General features: G+C 37.5%; 1 protein-coding gene across 5 annotated transcripts in view; it reads right to left on the bottom strand.

The window, feature by feature from the left end:
• The window catches only part of tet2 (tet methylcytosine dioxygenase 2), a 39,998-nt gene that overhangs the window by 8,939 nt on the left and 7,794 nt on the right, over window positions 1-23,265 (bottom strand). For 2 of the 5 annotated variants that reach the window (XM_044113162.1, XM_044113163.1), the window contains 3 exons: window positions 22,656-22,732; window positions 20,428-20,733; window positions 71-2,926 (listed from right to left, as the gene is read on the bottom strand). In XM_044113162.1, coding sequence (XP_043969097.1) covers window positions 71-2,882 — 2,812 coding nt within the window. In that variant the 5' untranslated portion in view covers window positions 2,883-2,926; window positions 20,428-20,733; window positions 22,656-22,732. Of the gene's footprint in view, window positions 1-70; window positions 2,929-20,427; window positions 20,900-22,655; window positions 22,733-23,265 lie in introns of those variants that run through there. The other 3 variants (XM_044113164.1, XM_044113165.1, XM_044113166.1) reach the window with 3 other exon arrangements.

Raw genomic sequence — 23,265 nt, 5'->3', positions numbered from 1 at the left:
AGGCATAAAATGTTAAGAATTACAACCTAAACCAATGATCACATTTCATCACCCACAGGATGAGACTCACCGACACAGTGGCATGATGCAATCTCATATTGAGTTTTCATTGGGGTATCCAGAATATTCTTTACAGGGGTATCTAACAACTTCATGGGGGAATCTATGAAATTTTTAAGGAGTTGTTCCTTCTTGGGTGTGGAGTCCAGGGTATTTTTCAGAACAGAAGCTGCAGTGGCCGTTGAGTCTGTCCCACTCATATCCATGTTGGTTGATAGTATGGTGACAGCCCCAGAGGATTCCACTTTGACTTTATTTGATGAATTAACGAGAGGTTTCTTCTCGAATAGATTTGAGAGCTCGTACTGCCTTAAGCTCTGTTCCATAGAGGCAAGGATGTTCCCTGGCTTCTTGTCTTGAACACATAGTGATTGTTGATTTTCAGTCTTGATCTTGACCCCGCCAATCCCTGCATCACGGGCCACAAACGGCTGTTCCTGCTGCCGTGAGGTGGACAGCTCGAATCTGGGGCTGTTTTCCATCTTTACAGCACCAAGGTTTAGTTTGGAGTCAACTGGGCTACGAGGGAGTTGAGAAGGGCCATGGCGTTCCTGCCTTTGTAATAGACGCATGCGAAGAGCCGCATGCCTCTGAAAGTCAACATGAGGAACTGCTGGTCCCAGAGGTAGTCGAGGTCCTGTTTGGAACTGAGTGCAAGAAGCCCTCGCCTGCTCTTCAGCTTTGGGATACATCCGTGTTCCTGACTGTTGGCTGAACAGACCCTGTGGTAGGTGAGGCTGTGACGAAGTCTGGGCTAAGTCCACCTGGTTGGACTCATGGCAGTGGTTGTTAGGCTGCTGCGGTTGAAACTGTTTGAGGTTTTGGCTGCCTGAGTTTTCAAGATACTGTCTTTGATGTTGTGGGTGTTGCATCTCTGTGTTATTGTAGGCGAATGCTGATTGGTCAGTGTGTTGATGGTTGTTACTGAAAGGCTGGTCTGGTTGAGGCTGGTGTTGGCCTGGTGGAGGCTGGCTGCGAGGTCTGTAGGTGGGAGATTTGAGCTGCTGGGCTTCAAACTGTGGTGGGTGGGACAGCGGGCGTTGAAGATGACAGTTCTGCTGTTGTGTTGTTAAAAACTCTACTGACAATATCTCCTGCAAGTCTTTGTCCTCGTGAAAGTGCTCTGATTGCATTGGGGAGAGGTAGCAGTTAGATTGCTGATTCTGAGGGAAGTGTTTTGTCTCAGGCATTTTCTGGAGTAAATGTTGCTGCATCTGAGGTGCTTTAGAGTTTGACTGCTGCCACTCAGGGGCAGTGTTGTGCTGAACTGAAGCACATTGCATGTGAGTAGGTAGACAGTCTGGCTGTTTTTGAAGCGAGCTGTTAGACCCTCGGCTGGTGTCTGTAAAAAGTCCTTGTGTCTGCGTTTCCCTGTACCTTTGCGCTTGGTTTGACTCCAGTATCTGGTTTTGAACTTGGGGGCTGGTGGTCTGCTGTTCTGACTGAGGCTTAGCTCTCCACATGTCTTGCTCTTTTGCCTGGGATGCTGTGGACTGTGTCGGCTGCTGCTGGGAATGTGAAAGATTCCTTTCTATCCAATTAGTTTGGCTTGGAGTGGAACATGAAATGTTGACTCTTTGTTGATGTGTATCCTCCACACCGTTTACTGTCACAGAGTGATTTTGCTGCTGGAGGCTGTTTACCATTTGACCATCAGGTTGATGTTGTCTTCCAGATTTATTCTGAAAATTCTGAGCTTGAGTCCCATACTGGAGTCCCATGTTGGTGTCATGAAACAGACCAGCTCCATTGTCATTTTGACTGTTTTCGTTTGCACCAGAATTAAGAAGAGATCCATATCCACCTGCTTCTGCAGCCTTCGAGGGGTTATTGTGGTTCAGAAAAGACCTTGGGTTGTATTCCTGCTGGGGTTTTGTATACGTACCTTGAGGGTTTGTGTTATCTGGAAAACATTGTGCCCCACTGGGATGCTGTTGTGCCCCCAGACCTATCTCTTGACCAGAGCAAGATGAAGGCTGTTGCTGTTGATTTACTCCAAAGTTACTAGAATATCCATTTACTAAATAGTTGCCAGAGTTGTAGCTGTTGACACCTTCTGCGGATGCTGCAGGTGGCTGCTGCTGCTGTGACTCCGACTGCCCTGAGGTTACAGCAGGGGGTTGAGCACCTTCACCAACTGAGCATGCGGCGAGTGAGTCATTGACAGTATCCAGCTGTGATCCAGATGCTTGCGGTGCAATGGAAACTTGCTCAGGATAATACTGAGACAAGGTTTTTTCCAGCAGATCACCGGGAGTACTTTCTATGGTTGAGGAAGATGATACAGCACCATTTGGAACAGACTTATTTCGTGGTCGGCTGAAAATATCCCTGTTAGGTATGTGACAGTTTCTTATATCAAAATTATTATCAGTCTGAGCAGAAGTCTGTTCCATTTCAGTTTTCTTTGTCAACTCAGAGAAGTTTTTCACAAAATTACGGCTTGAGTCACCGTTTTCTTTCATTTCACCATCTACTTTTATTTTCTTAGTTTGGACCGCTAAGGACTGTTCTGCGAATCCATGCTTCAACTCTCCGTTCATTATGTCTCCGTTCATCTTGAAGAATCCCGATTGGAACAATGCTTGTTCAGAAGCAGGAATGTTGCAGTTCTCTCTGTATCTCTTCATGGAGCCAGCAGCTTTACTGGGCTCATAATGCACCGCACCAGTAATCCAGCTTTCAGTGTCGCTGATCTGCACAGAATCCTCCTGTGAACACCGAGCTCCATTCTGGAATTTGTGAGAATGATGGTGAGATGTTCCGAACTGTCCCAACCTTAAACTTTCTTCCGCCTCATGTTTGGCCTCTTCTGTTTCCATCTGTCCTGCTCAGAGCTCATACATCAGGCTGCCCTTTGTCCCACCTGCAGAGTAGAAAGACAGCATGAAAAGGTTACTTTGAATATTTTTCAGATGAAAACATAAAAACAATCTTCAATGCAGACTACAGCCTTTATAATGATATTACTTGTTTTAACCAGAAGAAGAAACTCTTTAAGTTCATAGTGTGCAAATATTAACCATTGATACAATTACCACATTTATTATTCAGAATTTTCTGTGCCTAGTTTTACTTTTATGATTTGTTTCACACCAACATTTCAAACCACAGGCTAATACCACATACCAGCACTTCTTGTGTTAGAATAAATAACATATATTGCCAAAGGCTTATAGTGTTCTTGAAGACATGAAAGGTTGCTCATCGGTTATTTTCAGCCAATGTTAAAAACATAATTTACACATCATTTTCAGGTATTTAGAGATAGGGTGAGAAGCTCGACCAGTCAGCTTTTGACCCTACAGAGGAGAGTGTAGGAGTAGAACTTCGAGTCAGCTAAGTTGGCTTGGGCATCATTTCCAGTGTTTTGGGCAAGTCTTTTTGGAAGGAGGTTCCAGGGGACCGCCCAAGACACGCTGGAGGGAATATGTCTTTTGGCATTGACACAGTTTATGTTGACATAGTCTCAAAGATTTCAGCTTATATGTTAGGGCTGTACAATATTAGTAACACTGGCAAAACATACTATTGGCACACAGAGTGTGTGACACTTGAAATATAAAACTTTATGAAATATTCCATCCAACAGCTCTGCACATTTGTGATGTTTCACGTATTGATATGTGATGATGACTCCAATTTAACATATTATGTTGCTTGGCTTGTATATCTTCTGAAAATATCTATAGACCACTGGAAAATGTATTTGGAAATACGATAGCCAGTCCATTCCAGTGTCTCCAGTGTTGACTTCTAACATTAATATACATCATGGGGAACTGATCAGATAATCCAACAGAAAATGCATGAAATTTGGGATTGAAATTAAAGGTTTATTATTCTAACATTAATTTATGAACTCTACCCAATTTAAAACATTATTCATGTGTAAAGGTAGAATATAATGTGATGGTTATGGATTTTGGGCTATGCAGCAGCCAGTGTCTGCACCCAAGACAAATTTCCTTTGGGACAACAAAGTTTATCTTATTAAAAAAAGGAATTAGATTTTTTTTTAAGGTATGAAAGACTGCATTTCTCTTATTTATACTATTAATCATTTTCTACAAATAAATGCTGAAATTGATCTTTTTTGGGGGAATTTAAGAAAATACTGTTGCAGCAACACAGCAAAGTGAGTAAATTCTACTTCCCTACCCTATGTAAATCTCCTTCTGTTTTGTATGTTAATCAGCAACTCTGTCAGGATGTGAACGCCAGTGTCAAGCTGCTCTCTGGGCAGCTCCGTTCCTATGGCATGCTCCGTGTTTTACAAAGCACCAAAGAATCCAAGCAGCTCGTCACAGTTAGAGACGCCCATGTAGACCAAGAAGAAAAAAATCTTTGCAAACGCAGAACAAAGCCAAGAAATCCCAGCTGTTTGTCCGTCTATCTGGGCTTTATACAGATATACAAACACACACAGCTACCATTCAGTGATTTTAAACCCAAATTTACAGCAGTGCTTAATACTTACATAACTGACAGTGTGATGTATTTTTGCTCTACAAGTAACACAGTAAACTAAGCCAAAGATATACTGATGAAATGACAACACTGGATGTTTCCTATAGGTCAGATGTGTTTTAATCTATTTTGGCTTTCTGATAGTAATAAACACTGAACTGCAGTTTGAATTACTATTCACAAACTGAACTCTCCAGTAAGATTTTGTTCCAGCACCAGAAGTCAGTTTCTTTGTTTCTGTTCTATTGTTTCTCTCCCTCTCAGTCCACCTTCACCTCTACCCTATAATTACATGTCAGATTCTTCTCTACTTATGCTGCCATTTATCTTTTTCTTCCTGTTCAGTCTAATATCTAACCTAGACAATCATCAACCTTTCCACACAGTCTTGCACATAGTTTGTTTTAGATATAACTAGTCAGTCACATTGCATTGAACAAAGTCCAGAGTAGGAAATGAGCTTATTAATAAAAAGTTAAAGAAAAAAACTAAATCAGAAGGGTTATTCAGAGAAAAATGAAGACTGACCTCAGTAACCTGCCTTTGTAAAGCTGTGCCACAGTTTCACAGATTGTGCATCCAATAATAAAATAAAATATACCGCAACATTTTAAACAACAAATTGTGATACTTAAAAGTGACAACTGCTATCCGAAAATGTGAACAGCATTTTCGGTTAGCAGTTGTGGACAACTTTAGGTTGTCCACAACCTAAAATGTTGGCTTCTTTTATTTGCATCAACATTTTTAGTAATATAAATTTGAAATGGTCAGTAAGGCATCATCTCTTGAATAGTTAGTAGAAATACTCTGCAGTCAGATGGTGTAAGTGTCACTAAAATAATTAATTTTTTATTTTATGTTTATTTCTAAAAATTAGAATAATGTATTTTAAGTTGTTTGGTTTACGTTTAAAGATTTGTGTTAAATGATTGTATTTTATTTCGACTCGAACTATTTTGTTGGAAGTTAGAGAAATTTGTGTACATGTGTGAGGCTGCGAGAATTGAATAAACATAGAAGAAGCAGAAACCTGGAACTGAGCTACATGCACCAGCCTCGTGTCTCCGGTAAAAGTCAAGGTACTTTATTGTTATGTTTGTAATGTTTTGTGAATTTATTGTCTATGGTGTTTTTATGGTGTTTAATTACTTCATATTTTAATTTAGAGTGAACGACGGAAAAGTTATTTGTTAAAGACCTCCGAAGTGGCAGGCGGCCACGAGGTAATCTTTTTGTCAAAGCACGTGTTACCTGTCTATTTGTAAATGTTTCTATGTCTAAAGCTCTGTCTTTTATTTCTGTAGTTTTCACGGCGTTTAATAAAGAGCCCGTCAAAAGGAAGCCGTGCCAGTGTTGTCGCTTTGGAGTTACAGATGGAATGAAACGTTTCGTCTTTTGATGTGATTATGCTAAGTTTGAATTACTGTCGTGTTAGTCAGCTGTTAGAAATTTAGAATTGAATTAATTCATAGTGAGATGATAGATGTTTATCGAGATTGTCTTTGCCAATATGATAGCAAATCATTGCATGCAAACTACTTGGTGAACACCTCTTGAAACTAGAAAAGTTGTATGTTAAACCAGTAAGAAATAGCTTCAACACTTGAATGACTTTTTTTTTGCTGACAACTTAATAGTCTGTTTATATACCAATGCACTGAATTTAGGCATTCATATTTTTGGTTAGAAGCATATTGTTTGCTCCATTCAAAGGCTTAGGTAAAAATTGCTAATATACACACTTAACTGTAAGTAAACTTTTTTTTTTTAAATCACGGTATTTATACAAATAAATTTTATATTATCTAATTCCTTTTATTCAAATGTTTGTAAACAGATGAATTTGTCTTTCTTGTAGTTTTCTTCCATCCAGCTAAATGCCAGTGTGCAGCACCAGGTGGGGTGGGGCAACACTGTACTATTTTTAGAATGGTGCAGCCATAGAAAACCTCTGTCACTTGAGCTCTTTCTTTGGCAACTCACTGAAATAAGCTGTGATCAATAAGAATGCTATGGTGGAAAGTATTGGTAAAATTTTAAAATCATCCTGTTTACCTTGTTTTTATTACATGACACAATGTGTGCAATAAATATTTAAAATGGAACATCTGTTCCCTTTCTGCTGGAACAGAAAGGGAACAGCAGAAAAGTTTTAAACACTTTTCTGCTGTTACTTCTGCAGCTGAGACATTTTCTAATGTTTGCATTTCTAGCAAGAAAATAAACTTCAAAACCTGTTAAGAGGAACACACAATTATTTGAGTTAAATAATTCAAATAACTGAACATATATTCAAACTCATATTGGACTGAACTCGTATTCAAACTGTTTTGTCCTCCCAAAGAAAGAGCTTGTGAGATTTGAGGCCTGCCACAGCATTTGTAGTCTGTTTGCTGTTACTTGGCAGCCCTATGTGACATTCATCATTCCAACAGCTGCTTGGAGGCTCAGGTCCCTGCACTTTCAAGTTCAGACCTTAAGGCAGCTACACTTAAAAAAAAAAATCTTACAGCAAAAAAGAAAAAAAAAATGTTTCTTCAGTCATACTGAGTTTAGAAAAATAGAAGAAAGATATAGAAAATGCAGAGAAATATTGAATATTTTAAAAAATACATTTTAAATGTGTGTTTAGGAGCCTGTAGCTATTTAGGTTGTAATCTCAGGCACAAACCAATGATTGTGTTTATAAGTGGATTTTTTTCCCCTGGATTTTCAAGCTTTGTCCTGCCAACTTATCTACTCACTGATACTGTGACGTAAAACTAAATAAAATTGATTTTAATGACATTATACTCTCATGTATGTATTAAAAGTTCACCTCTATGTTAAAAGAGAAATAAATCTGCCAAAGCTAAAAAAAATTTTTTTTAAAAAGTAGATCTTGGGCAGACTTGTAAATCAAACACACATGCACCTGCCAAGTCACACGAGTGTTTTGTTCAGTAGTTTTAAGAATAGCCCATAATATCAAGTATAAATTTCCTTTGGTGAGAGGGCCTGGTTATATTTTCCTGTTTAAAAGATAAGAAAATGAAACATGGACAAAGTCTAATGGCTATAAATAGGATTAAGCGCAAATTACTTATATAAATGTGCTTTTTTTTAACACTATTATAACTTTTATGCCACTATTATCAGTACTTAAAAATACTGTATTTAACTGACGCAGTCCTATAATTTCCCCACTGTTGAAAATAAATAATAATAAAAACTTAGAATTTTACCATAACACAATATCAAACAAAAAACAAGAAAACAGATTGAGTATATTTTCAATATGAGGCTTGCTAATTTTTGAAAACCTTAGCATATTACACCAAAAGTCAGTGTACCTTGTTTATTCTGACAGCATGGAGAAGAGCTAGCAGTGATAGCTTATCCTTAGCAGTCCTTTGCTTGCGTAATTAGGTCAGATGACTTGGATAGCACTGTTTTAGTGTCCCCATGGTAAACAATCAGCTCGAGCTCCTGCTCTACAAACCTAATGACCTCTGGCAGAATCGTCACCATCCTACAAGCTAGTTGACTGTATAAAAACAAATGATAAAAAAAAAAATACAAACATAGGATCAATTTCCGATGATTATTTCTCTTTTAAAGATCAAGATAAGTTTTGTTTTTGCAAAGATGTTTTACAAAGAAAAGTACATAACCTGCATCTGAAGTTTTGCCAAAGAAAAGAGAACTCTTTCACTGCTTGTTTTAATGCGCCGCTTGATTATTGCATGGTAGGCAGATTGCATGACAACAGTGCATGATTTATAGCTTGCTTGGCCTGAGAGAGGGACTGACTGCACTGGAAAGAGTATTTAGAAATAGCTGATACAATAAAAATAAATTCTGAATTCATTACATAGTTCAGAACCAACATGTTAGCTAAGTGTTTTGTTATTAATATGCTAGCTGAGTGTGTTGTTAGTGATGCCCAAATGCTTAACAGGCTCAACTGTACTCAGGCCCATTTATGGTTTGCATAATACAGGGTCTTTTGATCAGACAACTTATGCTTGTGATTTTTGTCACATGGCACACTCATGCTGCGTCTCTCACATGCTTCGTTTTACATCTGCCATCTCTATTTTCTTCTCTACCCCTCTCAATATATGACAAGTCTGATTAAGACACAAAAGATTCCTCTGTCTGCATATCTCCTATCTCCTTGGATGTTGCTTCAAGTAAAACCAAATTAACGGCAAAATAAATTTTTGCTAGGTCTGGGTAAAGTTGTGCTGCATAAAACTGAATGAATCTAGGACAAAAAAACAACTAAATGGAACAGTTCATTCTGACCCGTGTTCAGTTGCATTCTGGCAATGTGTCTTAGTGGGATTCCATGTAATTGACTCACAATAACATAAAGAATAAAAGCTGTACAGCAATTTTCCAAATGAAAGTCTTAAGAAGTGTGCCATGCGTTTGCATTATATATGATACTCCTAAATAGAATTCACTGCAACCGTCTGTGCTCAGGACTTTTAGGTTATTTAGAGAAGAGTTGACCCATGTGTACTGTATTTATCTTTGCATAAATGCAGCTGTTCCATGAAAGCATCAGAGGTTTGTTGGAGAAGATTGGACAATAAACAACCTCATAAACACCAACGTACATTTCAGACAGGCCAGAAAGAAATCTGTTCAGGAGTTTAAAGTAGGTTTGGATTGTAAATCAAAATTCCTAAGCTCATATGAATGGTTAATCCAAAATATGTAATTGCAAAGAGTATCTACAGATGTATAAAGAGATGGCAGTTCACCCTATCTGAGAGGCCAGGCAAAGAAAGCATCAATCAGCTACAGAAGTCCCCAGTAACAGTTCACCACAATTCATATAGGGTACAGAGCAAACATGAGGAAGAAAGTGCTTCGGTCAGATGAAACCAAACTAATTATCCAACATACAAGGACAAAAATAAATAAAAAATGCAAATAAGGGCATTCATAACAGGCATAGTATTGTTTTAAAAAATGTTGAACACCATGTAATGCATCACACAAATACACACTGCTTGGTGTTTTATGGTCCATCACATAAAATCCCAAAAAGACCCGAAGATTTAATGTGAAAACATCTGAAAGAGTTCAAAGGGCATGAACTCCTTCGCAAGGTACTCAGGTTCAAAGTTAAACTTTGTTTTCTTTGGTATTTCACGAGACGGGAACATTTCAGAACAAACCTTTCTAAACCCTACATACTGTTTATTACTTTAAATATTGCACAGATCAACACAATGTGATTAACATTTGCTAACTATAATGTGAAATCTCTAAACCACCTACACGTACCCCTTGGTATTCATTTACAGTATATTTTTTACTAAAATGTGCAGCTAATGTTTAGTAAAATAAAAAATCATCATTAGGTGCTGTACCTTTTAGAATATTTATATGAAAAGTTTGATTGCTGAAAAGTTTTTGGAGCATGTTTTTCTTTTTGCATTCCACTATAAACTTTTATGTACAGTGGAAGACAGCTCTTTTGTGTTTGTTTCTGCTCAGAAGCAGACGCATATGAAGGTCATTACCTGAACATCTGAAGCTGGATGTTTAGTTATATATGTGACTTCCATTAATAACAACAGAAGTTGCTGCACAGCTTTCTGTGTGGGGGAGGGGATTGTCTTTGGATTGCACAACAACATGGCAGTTCTCTTTAGCGCACCTCAGCGATCTGCTCTGGCGTAAACTCTGGCTTGTGACATAATGATAGTTGCATCACTTGGCAGCCAGAAGCAACGGACCTGTTTGTTCTTCCTGTTCTGTCCTCCCCCAACTAATTTGCTGACCAAAACTAGGGCAACTCTGCAGTTAGATTTAACTTCCCCAGAAACTAACCTCTGGTGGGCCAATAGTACATTTTTAAAATGAAAGGAAGAGCCCGAAAAAGGCTGCACTTGTCATGCTACCCCTGATCAGATTAAAGAACAGTTTCATAAATGTTAAGTGTAACTTTGTATTTTCCTTTGAGTCAAGACGACAATGATAACGGACTCTGGCAGAGACACAGAGGACATAAACTTCTGTTTGTAATTCCTTCCCTGGAGAGCCTCCTCCCCCTCCATATGAGGAAAGGTTTCCATACAATTGACATTGTTCTTTATGTGTAATGCAAGACAGATGTGGCTAAAATTTGGAGGTTCCCTCTTCAGTCTTTAAACTCGCACAGTTTTTTGTCCCATATGCTTCTGTATTTGCAGTTTGGTCACATTTTAAACGGTAAACTTTCTAGACAAAGACTATCCAACCGCCAAATACTAAAAGAAATAGATTAATACAAATAGATCATAAATACACATCAAGTTCAACTAGTAAGCTCACCTTAAGTAAAACTGAAATTGAGAATTATAAGAAGAATGCCTTCCTTGTATAGAAGCACAACAAAATGTCATGTCAGTACAGCCCGTCTAATACAAGTAAAATTTGAGGTGTCACTATGTTATACATACAAAAGGCATAAAATCTTCAAAAGGCTTATCTTATTATACTGGAGACTAACGATTAATTCCCATTGCTGCTAAAATACAATATAATATACAACCTTATGATTATTACATCTTGAAAGTAATCTGTAAAATTTAGTCATTGTTTTGATTTTGACGCATAAACAAAAAACATAGAATAGCTACACATTTTAGTGCTTTACTTCTTGCACAGAATATTACACCTCAACACAGCTTTGCTATTTAGAGCAAATAAATATTACACTTTAGGACTGGCAATATGCTCTGAAAACTTTATAAGGATATTGTGGCGCATTGCTTCCAATAATGATAAAAACCTGTTTAAAATGTGCCACAGTCTATTTGGCAACACATATGTGTACGTACATAAATACAGCTCCAACATAAAAACATACCCATTACCGCTTCTTAAGTACACATTAAAACACCTCTTATACTAAATGACTGCCTTCCCAACAACAATAAACAGTCAAATAACAGTAATACATCCCTAATAATAAGCTGGTATTACCTAGTTATTCAGTTAGGGTATTAGCTCAGGTATTCTGCTGTTTAATAGACATACTGCTCCTAGCTTGTAAACTGCTGTTTTACAAGCAGAAGAAAGATCTTGTTTTTTTGTTGTTTTTTTTTTTAATCTGACTATTTAGACATTTAAAGGTCTAAGATGAAGATCATTAAATGTTGAACCTTTAAAGACTGTTTAGGAACTTACAGTTGATTCAGTGTGCATTGGTATTTGTAAATGTTTGTAAAAACATGTACCACAAGCAGACTTGTATGTTGTACAAGTCTGCTCACTGCCTTAAAGGGTCAATTTTAAAAGCAGATGGTTAGTAAAAAGGAGAGAAAGACGTTTGACCATCACTTCAATCAACACGTGACTGCTGAAGCTCAAGAAGGAATCTAAAGAATTTGAGTTTATAGATTACACTCGCTGCCATCAAAAGAATCCATTACAACAACAAACTCCAATACATGTGGCACAGCATAGAAACAAACGTGGGACAGAGCACTGGGTTCGAATCAATAGTTAGAAGGGCTAGTTTGTTGGTCAGCGGTTGGAATGCCTTTTATGGTAAAATTTAAGTGGAGAGGGGCGCTGTAGTGGCGCAGGGGTTAAGCACAAGCTACATATGGAGGCCTTAGTCCTCGGTGTGGACGTCGCAGGTTCGATTCCTGGCCTGGTGACCTTTGCTGCATGTCTGCCCCCTTCTCTCATCACCAATTTTCATGTCAATACCCTAACAAATAAAGGCCACCAGAGCCAAAAAAACCTTTAAAAAAATTTAAGTGGAGAAAGTGAGAAAAACACTTTCTCCCTTTAAATTCTGATATTAAAAGCAGGATTTAAATGGTATATAGTACTATATTTCAGTGCAAATACTCAGAGCACCTTTTTTTGTAACGTTCAAAGAGCCATAGTAAAAAACAAAAAAATACAACACGCAGCATTTGAGATTTACTCATAAAAACCACAGAAATCTGCTAGATAACACAGGAGGGATATGCGGCTAGCTTTGAACATTTTTTTCTACTTTTTGATGTGAAAGGTGGAAATGACTGAGTTTCTTTCTCTTGGCACCTAATCGAAATGAATATGACCTCCTGAGAACTGTATCAGATTTCTACACACATTGCAAAGTATAAGAGTATTAATGCCAACTTTTTTATGACACACATGTGACATATACCCTTTTAAGAATTGGGTTAAATGTCAGTGTTTTGCCTGATGACTCAGACTTTTAAGTAACATGTCAAAGTTGAGGCTTAGAGAAGACAAAACTCGAACCCCTTTTTCTGGGCTATGAGTAAGCCAACTATTCTTTTGCCTTTGCTGGGGATAAACCCCACCTCTGTACATTTCTGACAAAACGTGCTTAACCAGTTTTCCAAGAAAATTACAACGGCTTGTGTGTAAACGTCACGGCGGTATGTGCTGCTTTTGTCTCCTAAAACCTGTCTGATCTGCTCAGCATTACAATGTATTCAAGCCAGATTACACACACGCATTTATTGCTATATTGCTGTAGTTCTGCAGTTACCTTAACAGAGTTATGATTTTTCTTCCGTGTGTTTATTTTGGCTGTACGGATTCACCATAATGAGCCTGAGCATAACAGTTTTTTTTATTCATTAAATTTTGCTCCAGGAAAACGTAAAATGTTTAACTCTTGGTTGAACATTAGCTCACCTCTAACTTAAACCTTCTAGACTTTGATTTTTGTCCTGTGTAGTTACCACAACCTGTCCAGTCTCACACAGAGACTAAACCTTTTTTGCGCTTTCAAACTGCATCACATGGAGACTTAAGAAATGAGCTCCTGAGCGTACAAACCCACTGACCTGACCCCAGTGCTTTCCCTCCAAACTGCCTTCCCCCTCCTCCTGAAACTGCCTTTGTCTACGCAAAAGTCAATATATCTGACCGACTTGATGAGTTGTGCACTGAGCAAAGAAACTCTTTCTGAATGCTCAGTGGCTGCAGCAACCTTATGAGCATTTACCTGGACCAACCATTACCCCAGAAAGGTTAAAAGCAGGAATAGGTTGTGTGCACATGTGCTTTCTGATCCTACCAAAAGTGCTGCAAACCCATAAAGCTAATTTAGCACTAATCCTCTCACATTTAAAATTGCACCAAAAAAAAAAAAAAGAGTGTGGAGTTGTAAAGTTAACAAGAATTACCATAAAAAAGTGCTTAATCAAGTATTTATAAGTAATAAGAACATTGTAGTGTTTCTCTCATTGGTTTCCAAACAGCCTGACCTAAGCTGCTGTTGCTAAGCTCCCTCTTTCCCTCCACTGAGCGAGAGGCACGTGACTCTCAATGAATAGAAATCACAAATCCTCTGAGTGACGGGTGTTTTTGTGATGCAGGATGTAAGTGCAAGGGCTGTCAGAAAACAACTATTTCAACCCTACATAAAACATAATTACCGGTATATTAAATTAAAGGGCACTAGCAATCATGTAATACTGAGAAAACTGATACAGCATCCACTGGATCGGTTCAACCTGCAAGTGTAAATAAAGGCACCAGCTGCCCCACTTGTACATTCTGTTAATGAAACCTTATATTGAGCCCAAGTCCAGAGAGGTGGTTAGTGATGTCATGCAAGGCATCTGGCAAGCTATACTTTTAAAGGAAAATCCAGACCAGCTGTCTGGACTCCCTGAGTAGACAGCAGGAGTTTAAAGGGGCCCTAACCAAGACTGTTTACCAACAGAACAATTTAAATTGAGTCTTTTTAATATAAAGTACACCAATCAGGACCATTCATTAAAAAAAAAATAAATAAAATAAAAAAACAGAATGTAGAAACCAGGCTTTCATGACTGCATTGTGCATGAACTTTGAAAAGGAGTATGTCCCATATTAAACTGACATTTCCTCTAGGCAAATTTTAGCAAGGTTTAGTATGATGAAGCAACAGTTTTTGTCTAATGAATGTTTAACCATGTGTGGAAATTAGCCTCCGGTACTTAAACAATGCAGGTAAATTTAAGAAGCAATGGGTGAATCTCATCAACCAACCAATCACAGGAGTGAACTTGACATTCAAACGGTCCATAAGTGTTCAGTTTCTACAACCTATCTGTTGGGGGCAGCATTGTGTCTAAACTGCTGCAAATTCAGTTCAACTAAAAGGGAACGTAATGTTCCTGTTGTAAAGTGGGTTGATAGAAACCACAAACCTCCTCAAGCATGAACTTAAAGGTACACCTCTAATTTTAATGGGAACTGGAAAATATTGAACTATGTGACAGGATAGTAATGTTTTCCAAGAAACATTGTTGATATAAGGAACTTTATTGGATGGCCAAAATGGCGATCAGAATCCAATCAGTCAAAATAGAAAACAAAATGGTTACATTTAAATGCATGGGTACAAAATGGAAGTGAAAAGAGACAAAATGGCAATGCATAAAAAAGAAATGGGGGTATGAAGTGCCAAAAGAACAACTATCCATCTTTTAGTTTACACATTTATGCCTAGTGGGGTTGTGAGGGTGGCTGGTGAGTATCTCCAGCACCTCTGGAAATACTCAGAGAGGTGTGGTACACCCTGGACAGGTCACCAGTTTTATTTAAATATATGTAAATATCATATTCAAATTTTGCATACAATTGCATCTGAAATAAACGGTGGCTTCTCAGACTTGAGCATTTAAGTGGCAGATACAGGTTTTAATTTTCCATCCCTGACATAAGGTGAGATATCTCAGACAATTAAGTGTTACAAAATATAGGATAATGTAATATAGTTTACAGTATTAATTAGACTTAGTAGCAAACTTGTTAAAAAGGGAAGTATTAGAAAATAAATTTTTTTTCTGTCACTCATGCAGCTTTTTTTCTTGTAAAATTCTCAAATGTCAAAAAAAAAAAAAAAACCCGTTGTACGCAAGTTTTCTATATAAACTAAGAATTTATGTACCAAAGGGAATCTTGAAAGAAAAACTACTGGGGCAATTTTTGTTTTGTTTGTTTTTTTGGTCTTGTTGGTGCGGAGTTAGAATTAGCTTCATTTCTAATCTGAAAAAAAATCTGCCAGTATTACAATTCCTTGTTCCTTTTAAGGAAAACACAATCTTTCAAATTTAGAGCAACATGGGAAATGGCTTGTTAAGCTTCTAACCTGCTGCTGTTAATTAGGCCTTGGACAGCACCAATAAGGAACGCGAGAAAAGACCTGCTTACAGTCTTATAACATAACTGGGCTTTTACTGTGGGTCTTAGCTTCTCGTGGCTTAAACTGGCGAAAGCAACAACCGAAGCTGATTGTCCAAGCGTAGGAGGATCGGCTTGGCGAGAAGCAGGAAGGGATGCTATTTGCTTTATGGCAATTACGTAACACCTCACTTGCGTCCCTCTCAGCGGAATGCCAAGGATACTGTTTGTAAACAGAAAAGCCATGTGCGTATCCTCACGTGGCAGAAGGTTTTGAGTCGCTGCCCATGCTGTCTCACCCTTGAGGTAAACCCTGACATCAATACATGTTCACAGAGCCAGCAACACTCCCTGCAGCCCACGAACTCCCCAAACCAGGCCTTATCATGCTCGGCCCATAATTACGCTTTGGCTCAGATAGCAGCATAGGACATCATAGAAGAGGAAGACCATGGTGCACATTTACGATTGCGTGTGATGTAGCAATTACCAGCCACACGTTTGTATCTCTTATGAAAGACTGACTAACAAGCCTGCCACAGGCTAGGATCACAAGGTGTATCTGATATTTTGAAATATTCTTGAGCCTACAGTAAGTTAATAAAAAAAACAACAGATGGCCATCTTAAAGTAACCTCTAGTAGATTAGGTAAGTTGGTAAAACTAAGGCAAATCTTTATATAAACTCTTCAGCCATGTCTGAGGCATAAGGTGGTCAGTTTTAAGAAGGAAATAGCCTTTTCTTTTCCATAGCAGAAGCTTGGAAAGTTTAAGTTATGTGCAATTTTTATATTAAATTATGTGCAAATGTTTAAATAATGAGTCTAAGAGTGATTCTTTTGTACTTGCACGAGACTGAGTTTTCCTTTTATTCTCTTGAAGTCCATGGAAAACAAACCCTCCATTGGTAGACAACAGAAATCAATATTGCAGCAATCAATACAACTCTTTGTACTCGCCATTTTGTCTTGCCATCTATAAGCAGTGCATTCTAAAATGTCTAACCCAACAACACTGAGCATGCTTCTGTGTCGCTTCTGCTGCAGACACCCTCTAGGTTGGAAAAATGATACTTGGGCTGGACGGAACAGGGTCAAAGGTGAGGGCATGGGCAACGGCTTGGGTATTGTAGCCAAACAGCATTGTTGTGCTGCACTATGGCAACTGGACATTCTTCCCAAAGGTGATATTGTCTTTGCCCTAGGAGTGACTTAAAGGGGCTTACTGCTATGACGAAGAAACTATCCAACTGCGCGGCTTTATCTGTAGGTGTAGATAGATGAGATGAGCTCTGCACATGTGATTGATCTATGTGGCCCATCCCCCAGACAGCCCCCTGTAACCCTATTAATGCTGCTGCCCTTTCAGCTATTTATGTCAAAGCAGGCATGCAGAGACCACTGAAAATTCCTCTTGTAAAAATCCCTGTTGTAATGTTTTTAGGTCATAATTGGCATTTGCAAGCTGTTCATTCAGTGCCAACGAAAACTAGAAAATTACACTTGCTGATGTCTGAGAGCAGTTTAATTCCAACAATGTGACTTATTATTGGACACTTTTAATGGACATCATTCCCAATATTGTTAAAGGGGGGAGGGGAGTATTGTTATTTATACATCTACATGAACAGATCCATCACCTGAAGTTATGCAGTCACAACACACTTAAATTACTATCATACATAATAAGCTTAGGCACATGTGTTGACACTGCATGCTCAGTGACCGTGTTTGTTAAGTAGATTCGGTGAGTTCACCACAAGGAAATTTGTTGCACTACATCTTAGTAGTGATTAGAGACAGGTACTTGCTCACAAAATGATTTTTGTGGTTAAAGATACATTGTTTGCTTTGATAACCACAGGGGAAAAAGATTTATGAGGATGAGGGAACATTAGGGAGATAGTGGTAATAAACCGTCATCAACTGCTCTCATAAAAGCTTGGAAACAACAAGCAGCTGACTTTATTGAACTCAATGCTCTTCTTTCTTCTTCAGTGCCCTCTGTATCCATCCACCTCCAAGTGTGTCACAAAGATCTTCTCTGGTACAGATGTCGAGCACATTGCTGCTCTTGTTGGCAACCTACACTGTTGGGTTACAATAAAGGTCAACCACCTTACAGACAGTTTTTTATATTGTTGTGACCTAAGGCTGAACTGCAGCTGTATTTCAATTGCAAGCAGTAGAATACACAAGCCCAATATACAAACCCTGTAGGAGATCAGTTTTATTCAAATGTAACATTTAGATGTTAATCTTCAAGAAGCTTAGTGAATTCGAGGAAAAACTAACAACCAATTAGATATTTGATGACACTGTTTTAAACCTTTCCATAATTTTAAACAAACCATCTCATACAGTCTAGTGACACCATTGCATAGTTTATCCATATATATCTCAGATGGGTGAAATAGGTGTAGGATTAATAAGCATTTGATTCCTCATTTTTCAACTGGAAATTAATTTTACTTCAGGCCTACTTTTTATATTGTAGAATTTATTATGAAGTTTCAGACCCTATTTTTGTACACAAGGATTTCTTCCATTTGTTCAATCAATCAAATTTTATTTGTACAGCACATTTCTGCAGCAAGGCATTTCAAAGTGCTTTACGTCATACATAGAAACACAATGCAACATAGAATCAACAATCAAAACACGACATTAAGTCAAGTTCCATCATTAAATTTGTAATTGGTTACGTTTCAAATACAATCCTAAACAGGAGAGTTTTTAGTCGAGATTTAAAGGAAGTCAGTGTTTCAGCTGTTTTACAGTTTTCTGGAAGTTTGTTCCAAATTTGTGGTGCATAGATGTTGACTGTTTGACATGGATTCTTTATTTTACTAAAAATATATATATATATGGTTAGATTTCTGATATAAAAGATGTAATTCATTATTTGTTCGATATATAGCCATAAGAATAGTAAAATGGAATGCATATTTAAATTTAATTGCATATTTTCGGAATAATCATTACACCCTATTTCCATTATAGCCAGTTATCACTCATAAAATGCTAAGACTAAAATAACTATTATTTTAAGAAGTTTTAAGAAGGAAATAGCCTTTTCCTTCTACCACCCCCGTAAATAGGAGGTGACAGAAAATTATTTTGACTCATCCTTTGCCAAAGAGGATATGAAATGTTTCCCTGACAGGAAACAACTGACCAATGGCCAGCATGAAACATGCCACAGCAGTCAGTTTTAACTTTTACCAGAAATAATTAGATGATTTATAAAAATGACAAAGGGCTACATGGCTAGATTTTTTCAGCATGAAATTCAGACCCTCATGTTGTACCCAACCACTAGTGTAATATTTGTATTGAAAGAACCTCATACCTAAAAAAGAAAGGGCTGTCCCACTCTTCAGGGCACTAGCTTAAACAATGATACTTACAATAATATAATGTAGCAAATTTTGGACATAGTATTGCTACCAAATTATATACTTTAAGGTTTTCAAAATATATTCTTTCAGCAGTGCAATAAAAAGATATTAATTGTTCTAAGATGAAAAGAACGATAGTAATATTATTAAAACTTTTTCCATTATGTTGAAATAGGACAATATCTTCTTTCTGGGTTAGCATCGCTATGCTTCCACACATTTGAACTGATCAGAAAATGTAGATACTTGGTTCACAGATTCCTATTTGAAACATATTCTTATACAATGAAAGCAGTTCCTCTTTTAACGGCCCATAAGGGAAAAATATCCTGAAAACAGAAGCCCTGTGTTACGTTTACCTGTTTTTAATGCATAAGAGTGTGCTTTCATGAGCAGTCAGAAAATGTTATTTCTAGTGTTGTTACTGCTTATTGTTCTCCTGAGACAAGTCTTTTTAAGTAAACCTCTGCTTCAAAATTAACATTTGTGTCCTGCTTTAGTTAATGGTGTTGTAAGATTGGGTTTCATTTGATTCAGCGCTGTCTGACCGTCTCTTACTGCCTTCCACCAACACAGTCCTCCTGTTTTTGCCTCTCCTTGGGATTTGCCTTTGTGTCTGCGTGCGAGTGTGTGTGTGCGTGTGAGTGTGTCATTCAGTGGTGAAAGCAACGAAAGCTGATTCACAGAGATACACACAAAGCCAGAAGCTATTTCTGCTCTGCTGCTGTGCAGGCGCTATCCCCCCCTGTGCTGGACGAGTCCAGGTTGGACTTTTACTCTACCATTTATAATCCCACAGGACATACAAAGCAGCAGATTTGACACAAAAAGATTTTAGATAGACTAAACAACAAAATATTGCTTATTTGTAATAGCCATTAATTACACATAAATATATATATATATATTTTTTTTTTTTGTTTTTTAATTATTTTTCAAAACATACTCAATGAATAGCAGATCTATCCTAAAAACTCATATAAGAATGTGCATCTATTTTAAACGAGTTGGACCAGAGAGTGTTTTTATGATGAAAAGGAAGAGGCACAGTGGTATTTAAATTATGCCTGAAGAAAAACTCCTGAACAAACTGGACAGCATTTTCTGTGGTCCATTTAAAATAAGCACAGCAAGGAAACAAGATAGAGGCCTTCACATTCAGCTGGCAAAACCAAAAGAAAATTGTCAGCCATGTTGAAGTAGCTTTATCTAATATCCCCTCCTTATTATGTTGGCTCTTGCTTTTTACGGTGAGGGACATCTGCTCTGTCTCACCTGACCACAAAATGAAAGAAAAATACTCTCAAGGTTACAGAGACGGAGGGGTCAAAAGAGGAGTAACAAACTGAGCACGTTCTTACCTTTTTTATGTCCCTCCACTTTGTAGAAATTCCAGCAAATTGTCTGGATCGCCTCTTTAACAAATCCTAAAGGGCAGCCATCTTGCCTCCTTCTGTTCTATGAAACAGTCTATGCTCCACATCAATATTCATGGAAACCAGTCTGACGTTGGCTCTCATCATCAGGAGAAGCCCGGGTGTCGCTGTTTTGCCGGCTGGAGGAGCACACTTGTGTGTCAGTCGAGTGTAAGGCAGCTATGGTAAATATAAAAGCAGACAAGATCTTGCTGTAGCTCAGGGAGAAGAGCCCCTCTGTGGCAACAAGCTCTGAAAAGAGAAAAAAAATAATTCACAAAAACACTTTCCTACTGAGTCCTTCTCACACAAAGATACAGGTTTTCTTTCCCCCCCCTCAGCTCCCTCTTTTTTTTTTCTTCCTTCCTCAGTCGTACACAATAGTGAACACTTTGATGGCTGCCCTGAAGCACTGGAGTGGATTTCTGGATTACAAGACTCCACCCCCACAACCAGTGCACTTTTTGTTCAATATGCACGGGTCCCAACTGTCTGACTGTGGCAGAGCAGAAGCTGCCTCCACCCCTTCCTTTTCTCATACAGGAAGCAAAGTGACTCAGGGTTTTTTCCCTCCCTTTCTCATTGCCTATCTTGAGGTTTTTTTTCTCTCTTTTTTTTTCAGTTGGAGGTTTAAGAACTTTCCATTTTGTATAAAAGAATGGCTTCACAGTTGCCATCAAAAACAGCCGGTCTGGAGTTATTTCAGGCAGCTGTATCTTATTTTGGAACACTGCTGGCTCATATTTAGACGAACTCTGTAGCTTGTGCACAGGAAGCACAGTTTGCCTCATACTTCTGCCAAAGATCTTCCTCCCCCTGTTGACACTGGCCACGTGGGCTTAAGAGAGATCTCTATCTCCTTCAGGCATTCATAAACTTTAACTATACTTTTATATATATATATAGATGTGTCATGTTTCACATAGAGCTCAAGGGTTTCACGTAGTAGATCAGACACCCAAAAAGAGTTGGATAACACTTTCATTTTACCATTAAATTTTTTTCAACTAACAGGTGTTCCTTCTCTGAAAATAATCTGTTTTTTGCTGAGCTTCAGGCTTAAAAAGGAGACCCCACCTCCTTCCCAGAAGCCTCTGCCAGGCTGTAGTGACATTTGTTGACTCAATACTTTCAGAGCAGAAAAGTAGATTTGTTTTTACACAGAATGGGGGAGGGGGAGAGGCAGAGAGGAAGGAGGAGTCAAATCTGGACTCCAGCACAGATCCTGCACAGATGGAATAAACCCTTCCTCTTTGGAGTGCTACTTATTACTTCTAATGGACAATGTGGTTGTGCAAATGATCAGATATCTGCTTAGTTCACTAAATAATCACAACTTTAAAACAGGACAGAAATGCCTAAGCAGGAAGTAAATGCCAAGGAAACTTGAGGTACAGCTGAAACTAAACATTTACAAGCATTTCAAAAGACATAACCTTTTTTTTCTCACCGTCTGAGATTAAATAAAACTAAACATTTCCTTTTTTTAGTGTACGTTAGGAATAGTAAAATCTTTGTGTATGTTGGCAAGTGTGATGAGAGAATATATTCAAACTACTACTACCACCATCTATAAACTTATAACTGTGATGCATTTGCACAAAATAATCATGATTTCCATACTGTAACATTTGGATTAGACACCAAGATAGAATATTTGTTTTATTTTTAAGTAAAATTAATTGTTTAGAGTTAGAAAAAAGTTTGCTTGATATAAGTTGGCAAGGTAGAGAAAGCTTATCATAATATGGTTAAAATAGGACTTTGCACTAAGTTATGCAATATTTAGTTTACTGTTTAAGAGCTGTGCTTTTAAATAATGACTCCAAGCATAAAGCCAAATTAATTGGAAAGTGATATAGGGATAAGAAACTAAATTTTTGGAGTGGCTATTAAAAAGCTCAGATCTTAGTCATACAGATATTTTGTAGGCAGAGAAACAGGAGAAAGTTTATGTAAATAGGTATATGTATATGTAAACATCTGGTTTACTGGTTTACAGTGTAATAAATGTGTCTTGGACTTTGACATGTTCTTATGTCATGCATGACCTATAATTTATATTAGATAAGACTACTGACACCAAATTTAAGATTACTTGTAAATATGTTCAGAGCAAATAAATGAAGAGCAGTCCTTTCCCTGCCACCACTATATCTGCTATGTGAGTGTACCTCTAATTAGTGCTGCAGGTCGTTCAGTGGTTGTTTGGACGGGTAAATTTCTTTCCATCTTGTTTTCCTCAGTCCCACTGAAAAACAGTCAGATCAGTTCATATATAAAGCATATATGAAGTACATGAAGAATAGTAATCCATATTAAAATAAAAATAAGAGTAGTTTTATGCATCTTGCAATTAAGGACGTTACTTTTTTTTTTGCTAATTAATGTGTCAACTAATTTTTTTTCAGAAACCAAATAAGTCTTTCTTATTAACCAGCCAAATGTGGCTACAAAAATGCCAGCAAATGAATTCATTAATTTACATATTTTTGATTTATGTATTTAAAACAATACAATTAATGTTCAATGCGCTGTGGATTTAAAATTTCTCACTTCATTCGTAAGCACAATAACAAAAACTAAAAAAATAAATAAATAAAAAAAATCTAAAAGTTATTAAAGTTTTATGTTGCATTTATATGTAATATATATATATATGTATATAAATTGCATCTAATGGCAATATATCAAAATGACAAGTGGCAGGTAGTTAAAATTTAATTTTGTCTTTTTCTGGTAATTATTGTGATTTTGATAAAACTATTTAAAAATCATCACAAT

Source organism: Gambusia affinis, linkage group LG04, assembly GCF_019740435.1.
Source record: "Gambusia affinis linkage group LG04, SWU_Gaff_1.0, whole genome shotgun sequence".
Lineage (NCBI taxonomy): Eukaryota > Metazoa > Chordata > Actinopteri > Cyprinodontiformes > Poeciliidae > Gambusia > Gambusia affinis.
This window is presented reverse-complemented; position numbering and strand designations above follow the sequence as displayed.